Source organism: Cucumis melo, chromosome 3 (assembly GCF_025177605.1).
Source record: "Cucumis melo cultivar AY chromosome 3, USDA_Cmelo_AY_1.0, whole genome shotgun sequence".
Lineage (NCBI taxonomy): Eukaryota > Viridiplantae > Streptophyta > Magnoliopsida > Cucurbitales > Cucurbitaceae > Cucumis > Cucumis melo.
Genome location: NC_066859.1, coordinates 22,603,856 through 22,611,966, shown reverse-complemented (window position 1 = coordinate 22,611,966; position 8,111 = coordinate 22,603,856). Strand labels below are relative to the sequence as shown.

The 8,111-nt window shown below is 31.9% G+C and overlaps 1 protein-coding gene across 2 annotated transcripts; it reads right to left on the bottom strand.

Moving 5' to 3' along the window:
- Positions 1-2,576: 2,576 nt before the first annotated feature.
- LOC103496487 (protein PSK SIMULATOR 1) lies at positions 2,577-6,012 on the bottom strand. Of its 2 annotated transcripts, none has more exons than XM_008458352.3 (2): positions 5,812-6,012; positions 2,577-5,073 (listed from the first exon to the last, which is right to left on the bottom strand). In XM_008458352.3, the coding sequence occupies exon 2, from the start codon at positions 5,024-5,026 to the stop codon at positions 3,203-3,205; it is 1,824 nt and encodes a 607-aa protein (XP_008456574.2). In that variant the 5' UTR covers positions 5,027-5,073; positions 5,812-6,012; the 3' UTR covers positions 2,577-3,202. The 2 variants fall into 2 exon arrangements, with proteins under 2 accessions (XP_008456574.2, XP_050938784.1); XM_051082827.1 differs by having other exon boundaries at positions 5,650-5,969.
- Between the last annotated feature and the right edge of the window lie 2,099 nt (positions 6,013-8,111).

The window sequence follows — 8,111 nt, the reverse complement described above, 5'->3', positions numbered from 1 at the left end:
AATTAAAAGGGTGTTTGAAACATTGAGTTAATTCTTATAGTTAATAATTATCGTGGAAGTATAACAATTTGTTTAAGTTCTAGAAGTTTGCGTAATTTATAGTGCACATTATTTTTGTGTATGATTGTGTTTGAAAATGCAATGTAGAAAGTAGTTTTCGTAAAAGCTTAATCGTTTTTAACGTTTAGTAAAAACTATCACTTTTAAATTCTAAGTAACGTGTGTGAAAGTTGATAAGTACATACTTGTATCTTCGACACCTTGAAATTCTTTTATCTTTTTAACATTTGAATAAATATATTATAACAACATTCATCCATATTAATATATTTTTCACGTATTTTTCAATTCTTAATTGATTAAAAAAAATCGCAATTATTTTCCTAAACTTGATCTCAAATAATTTGGATTCAACAAAATTAGATGAATTTATATCATATAGAAATTTAAAAGTTTTTTTTAAAGAAACAAACTGTTTACTCTAACTACTAATAAAAGACATAAAGTTCATTGTACTTGATTTTTTTAGGAGCGTAAATAATTTATCCATTTGCTATTTTTATTGATTAATTATTGCCGTGTGAAAAAAATTAATTATCAATGTGAAAATGATTAAAATAGTAAATTTACTTTAGTTCATATAATTAAATTACACCAATTTATTATTAATTTATCTAATAATACAGCTTGTTTTTCTAATTTTAAATTAAAATTTATCAAAACATTATTTTATTCCTTTCACAACGGATATACTAACAAAAATTATATCAAAAGCTACAAACATACCTAAATGAAGCCTAAATGAAAAATAGTAAAACACTACCACGAAAGAAAAGAGACAAGTGAATAAAAAATAGTAAGCATGATAGAAAATTGACATAATAACATGGGGATTAATTATAAATTATATTAGTTATAAACACCAATTTTTAAGTTGAAGTCGCAAAGATAGAGTGACCTAATAACCCACGTCAAAATGAACCAATGTTCAAAACATCATAATATATATATATATAGAGATGTAGATATAGATATTCTACGATTTTTCTATTTCTTAAAATAAATATTTTTTACATCTCAAATTACCAAATAAATATTTTAAAAAATCAACATGTTTCATATTCTCAATTTCCAAATTTGAAAATCAACACATTCCAAATTCTTATCTCAATTTATAATCTAAGATTTACCTTTATTAAATTGATTTTTTTTAGAAAAAAACATATATTAACCCTAAACTAAACATTTTCTTTCACATCATCTAAAAAAAAACAATAATTTGAGAAACAACACATCAAGTTCTCACATAGTCCGAAATCTTTATAATGAGGATTTCACATCAATATACTACTACTTGGAATTTAATTTCCAAGAATGTAAATTTGAAAAAGAAAAGTTGTTTCTTTTGTTTTCACCTTTTTCGGAATCTTTATAATCAATTTTAACATCAATTTACTGTTTATAATTTCATTTACAAGATAAGTAATTTGGAAAAAATATAATATTTATTCAATTTTTACCTACTCCAACATCTTTTCCTTGGTTTTTCACATCAATTTACTATTTAAAAGAACTGTGATTTGAAAGAAAAAAAAAATGACATTTATTCATATTTACTTCTTCACTATTTCGAACCTTGAATAAAATCGTACGCTCTCAATAAATTATAGGCAATGTTTGAATGCTCTCTCAGAAAGCCAAAGGCGATTTTGTTGCTATTACCTAAAACTAAAACCAAAATATTTGAGAAAGCTAAATGTCAAAAAGCACTTTTAATTACTAAAATCAAGAATCATAAGATTTGAGATAGTTCAAAGTGCTTTTTAAGGAAAAAAAGAAAGAAAGAAAGAAAGAAATACTTGCAGCTGTAGAGTGCTTTTAGCATGCATTGAGCTAAGAAAGCTAAAAGCACTTCAAAAGCCTTCAAAAGAGTGTAGAACAAAGCACTTTATGAAGTATTTTTCTACAAAAGTGCTTTCACTTTAGAAGTTGTTCTAGAAGCACAATTGAAAAACTAAAAATTTCTCAACTAAGATAACAACTAATATAATATGTTCATGTCTCCCTTAATTGGTGGGATAATTGTGGTGCTGCAATGATGAAGTTCTCAGATCATATCTTCCTTCATTGTTCCATGTTAAAGGGTGCTGATTCATTTCACCACTAACACCACAAGTGGAAGGCAAGTCAAGACTCGAGATTAAGACTTGTGATGTCCTATTTTCCATGGGTCAATGGCTTGAAAGGACCACAAAGCCAAGGAATTAGTGGATTCAGTTTGTGGAGGTGTATTGTTAACCAAAATAACAAAACTGATACTTAAAAATAAACTTCTTGCTTAGCTATAATAGAGAAAAATGAGAAGAAGAAGACAGTATAGACTTAGATAAAGCACTAAAGCAATCTCATAGTAACCGTTGAATGTAGATTAAAAAAACTTGGTTTGCTCCCGATTAATCAACAGATATAAATTCAAAGTACTTCTCTTGAAAAACTGTTAGCCACATTGTAGGGCCTCATCCAATAATTTCACCTAAAAGACTGCAGGTAGTGTAGATAAGAATGAGAATTAAAGAGAGCACCAACAAATTGATATATACCTATATAAGTCAATATCAGTCAAACACGATAATGAAATACACAAGAAATGGCCACGCAATAACCAAAGTTCCTGAGATAAATGGCAATGCAGGCCAGAACTATTTAAGACCAAATCACAAAATTTACAGCCATATGTTGAAAAGAAATAGAAAGGACAATAGCAAATCGTGACAAATTCTACTTAGATGCAACAAGCTCGGTCTTGAGCAATTTTCTGTATGTAATGGCAAGCCTATAAGAGTAGATATTTTACATATCTGGAGAACGTATTACTGATACATATACAGCTTTCACGTAATGACAACTTAATAGCGGCAAACCATAATTTTACGGGTATGGGAGTAGAGCCCATTAGCACAAGCTGAATAATACCTCTATAAGAGTAAAAGAATGTTGAAAAGCTCAAACCTAAATCGTCAATGACTTCTGGCATTGATGTATTGATAATACAACCGAGTAGCGATGGCTCTCTCTCTCTCTCTCTCTCTCTCGTGCCGCTTCCAATTGGTTGATATCGGTCTTGTAGAGCTGAGGAGGCCTCCAGTCGTTGGACGACTGAGCTGCAATTCAGTGGGCAATACCAGTAGAATAGAAAATAATGTTACCCAACGATATCCAAATATTCATCATGTACTCTACTGCTGGCACACTCATTGAGAGCTTTTGCATTTAGTTCTCTACCAAAATTCCATAGGTAATTCAGACCAACAAGAAGTTCCGTAATGATCGCTTCAGTCTTTTCTTGATTTGCAAAGAAAAGAGTTTGTACAAGAAGCATATTGGTCCTGGAAACAAAATTCTGTTGTTCAAAACTACGTTCAGATTGCCATCTAACCATGTTGTGAGCCAGTGGAGCAAGCCATTCTAATATCCCAGCTATTGCCTCATTCCATTCTCCTGCAAGACCCGTGTCATACACAGATGAAGCCAAGCTTTTGGCATATGGCTTTAGGGCTGCCCTAAGGCTAGCTCGAACTTTAGCTGGCAACATATTGTATAAATCATCTCTAGCATCCAGGCCAATCAAATGAGGAGATGCAGCAAGCTTCTCAATTACAATAATGACATTTGCATAGTGCAGTGCCAAAGCAGCAGCACCAAGAGTCTCAGGTGGGGCATCCAACAATCGGCACTTGGTGCTGAGCAACTGTTTGCAAGGACTGGCTCTGTTGCAATGTTCAACAATCTTTCCAGTATCTTTGGCTCCATTGATGAGCTGAGAATGATACCCATTTGAACTAATGTGGCAATTGGCAACCATAGAACTAGGGCCAGATATCATACATCCTTTAAAAGGTCCAACTTGAGTTAGTCTGTTTGGCTTCTGATGAGATTTCTTCCCATTAAATAATGAAGAGTAGCCACCGACAAGCCAATTCTTCTGATTGGTTTTATTGTCTATTCCAGAAGTTGGACCTGATCGTATTGCTGAACTTGTGAGAGGACCTGAATAAGAGTTGAAGTTCCTGTTGGTTCCAGAAACAGGCCCCGAAATAGGACCTGACTTCGTTATAGAGCCTCCAAGAGGACCTGAATAAAAATTGGGTTTAGCTGTCTTTGAAATTGGCCCTGATTTTGTTGTAAACCTCTTAAGGGGACCCGAAGCAAATTTAGTAAGACCACTCTCAGAGGGATGGACCATGGATTGCATTAATGAAGATACTGATTGACTACGTGCTATATAGTCAGAACTCATATCTCGTGAATCATCCGTTCCATCATTGTCCATACTCTGCTCAATTTCAAATACATGTTTGATCCTACTGAATATGGTGAATAGGGATCTAGCGAGAAGAAGAATTGTGTAATCATAGGTTCGTTTCCAAAGTGACATCTCTCGCAAATTTTTAACCTCCTGCTGCTTCCATGCAACCTTCTTTCGAAACTCAACTAGGTTTATAACATCTGAGTCCTCATTAGCCTTCATCCTGCTAAAAGTTTGTTCAAGATCTGCAAGCATCTCCATCTCCTGATACAAATTTGCATTGACTGAAATAAAGGTCTCCATCTTCTTCACTTTCTTTTCCATCTTCTTCCATGAGTATATCCAACCGTAGGGATCAGCACCAATTTGAATTAAAGCATCAAAAACATGCTCGAAATTTTTTAAACTGGGATCACTGCATTTCTTTCCGAGCCTGGCAACAGATTTAGCCACATGAGCTAAATTCTCTGTCATCTCTGCACATATTAGACGTATAATATATTCATCATCATCTGACACAAGTTTCTTGATGCCCAATGAATTGTTTATCTCTTCCCTCAACCTCCCGACTTGCTTATCGCTCAAAGACTGCCACAAATGAACCAACTTGGACATCAAGCTGGCAATTTCAAAAGCTAATACTCCAATAACAACCTTCTGCGTGGATTCACGCTTCCTTGGAGGCTTCCAAAGACTGCGAAACCAAGATTCTGAAACCATCTTTCCCCAATTTGAAATTTAAGATGCTCACAACCACATCCCTTGTTCTGTACCAAAAAGAGAAAAGCATAAACTTCAATCAACTTCATATAAGCTGAGAATAAAAAAAATTCAGTAGAAGAGCAAGGGAAACATCCATCATCCGATGGGAGTTAAGGCGAATGAAGATGTCCGTTAGATCAATATACTAAAACTACACAGTACAAACAATACCAATTACACTCGAAGTCATAAGCAAAGCAGGCATGAAATCGCAAGATCGACAGATAAAGATGAGAAATCAAATTAACCTTCCATGTCTTAAAAATATTCATTCCACCAACTCAACCGATCATCTCAAAATTCTCTAAGCTTTCCTCTCCTTTTTCAGCTTCATTAGAAAACGAAAAAGCAAGAAAATGAAAAAGAAAAAAAAGAAAACCCCACAAGAACCCAATTCCGATTGAATCTTTACCAGATTTCCAAACCCAAGAAACAGAAATTTATAATCCCCTAATATGGCAAAAACGTACGGATTCACAATCTCCAAAGCAAAAACACAGGATCCAAACACCACTCGAAATTCCATCACCTACACTAAGCAAATTAATAGCAAGGCAGCAAAAACTCCCAAATCCACCAACCTTCGTTGTTCTGAAAGGGCGATTTGCGAGGTTAAACATGAATCATCAGTACTCAGCTCCCGAAGTAGAAAGCAGATTCAGGAAGTGGATGAATGAATGATGAATATCCTTATATAGAGAGTGAGATGAACAAGAAAAAGACAGAAAAAGCAGAGGACTAACCGATCACATGCAGACGGAAAAGCTCAACCAGAAGTCTTCAAGCAGAGACGAAGGATAAAAGTTTAGAGAGAGAGGGAGAGAGAGAGAGAGAGAGGAAGAAGAAGAAGAGAATGAAGTAGCGACGAAGCTGCAGTGAGGACTTGGACCACATGGAAGAAGTGAAAAAAGAAAATTATAATAAAGAAGGGGAGAAAACGAGTAGAATTAAAGTGTCGCTATTTTAATTTTATTATTATTAATTTCATATAAAAATAGCTTTCTAACTCTACATATAATCCTAATTCATATATATTCTTCTTTTTTTTTTTTAACTTATGAAATTAAATTTCAACTATAAATAAAAAACAATGAAGGAGAGATGTTTATTATGAATATTCAATATTAAAGTTAAATATTATTAGATGTCCATAACCTCCTTAGGTTACAAATTCATCCAATAACCTCCCATCAATATCCATATCTTTCTTGTCTCCTATTTATGTTTGATTTTGTAACCATTATTCTCACAACCCTATAAATAGAGGCCGTAGAGATCATTTGTATATACACCAACATTGAATTCAATTGTCTTCTCTTCTCCCTCTCTTCTCTATTCTTCTTTTGTATTCTTATCTAGTCTTTTTGTTCTTTATTTCATAACAATATTGACGTTTTGTCCCATTCACACAATTTAGTTTTAGAAAATTGTTTCAAACCCTAAATTTTTTCGTGCTCATATTATTATATTATTATTAAACTAATCTTTCTTTATTGTTATATTCTATTTGTGACTCTTCGAATTTCTATTATATATTCTTTTTGTGTTTTTATAGGTGTAAATAACAACGATATTTATTTAATTTAGTTACATATAAATTTTGTGTTTAATCAATAACTTGTTTTATGTTTATCATATTATATCATTTGAAATCTAATATGGCTCTTATCAACCATAAAAGAAAAATATATCTATTATACATTATTTCCAAATATATATGTAATATGAAGAAATATTATATATATAACACTTGTATAATTGAAAACACTTTATTTTTATGAACAAATCATTGAAAATTAAATTGCTAAAAGGTTAATATATAGTATTTCTTCAATACTTAATAATTATGATCTTTATAAAACAAAAAGATAATATAATTAAGAAACTAATTTATAATACATTTACGTTCGTCCTTTAAAATGCTACTAATAAAATTGTATCTTACGTGGATGGCACGTGTTCAATACTAGTAAATAAATATAGGTGTATTAGTATATATCAATATTTATAATCAATAGATTTTGAAATTTTGATACATTTTTGTAAATATTTTGGTTCAATTTATTATATTTTAAAACAACTCATTTAGTTAATGTATATTAAGTTGTAATGTTCTAATTTATGAGATAAAAATCCTATGAAAATCACATAAAAAATGTCTCATCCTTATTCTCAATCGTTAAGAATACCTTAACACAGTGGAGGATTGTATCACAACCTAACCGTTACTTAAGTTTAACTGAAACTCAGGTTGTCATATCAAATGATGAAATTGATGATTCATTATCCTATAAACAGACAATGAATGATGTAGACAATGACCAAATTGGTCAAAGTCATGAAACTTGAAATGAAATATATGTTCAATTCAATGTGGTAGCTTATAGATCTACCTGAAGAGCTGAAACTTATAGGGTCCAGATGGGTCTATAAGAGAAAAAGAGATCTGCTGGGAAGGTATAAATCTTCAAAACTAGACTTGTAGCAAAATGATATACTCAAAGGGAAGGGGTTGATCACGAGGAAATTTTTTTCCCTGTTGCTATGTTAAAAGTCTAAGAATTCTCTTGTTTATAGCCACATTTTATAATTATAAAATATGACAAATAGATGTCAATATTGCTTTTATGAATGACAAACTTGAAAAGAGTATCTTTATGTCTCAACCCAAGGAGTTCATAACAAAGTTTGTAAGCTAAATCAATTCATTTATGGGTTGAAGCAAGCATCCAGATCCTAGAACATTAGGTTTGATATTGTTATCAAATGTTACAGTTTTGACCAAAACATCAATGAACCTTGTGTTTACAAGAAAATCGACAAAGGTAAAGTAACTTTCTTTGTACTTTATGTGAAATTGCTTCTCATATTAGAGGTGATGTAGGATACTTAACTGATGTTAAAACTTGACTAATAGCTTAATTATAAATGAAAATTTTGGGAGAGGCACAATATATTCTTGGGATCCAAATCATAAAGGATCGTAAGAATTACAAAACGCTAGTGTCTCTCTCAAGCGACCTATATTGACAAAATGTTAGTT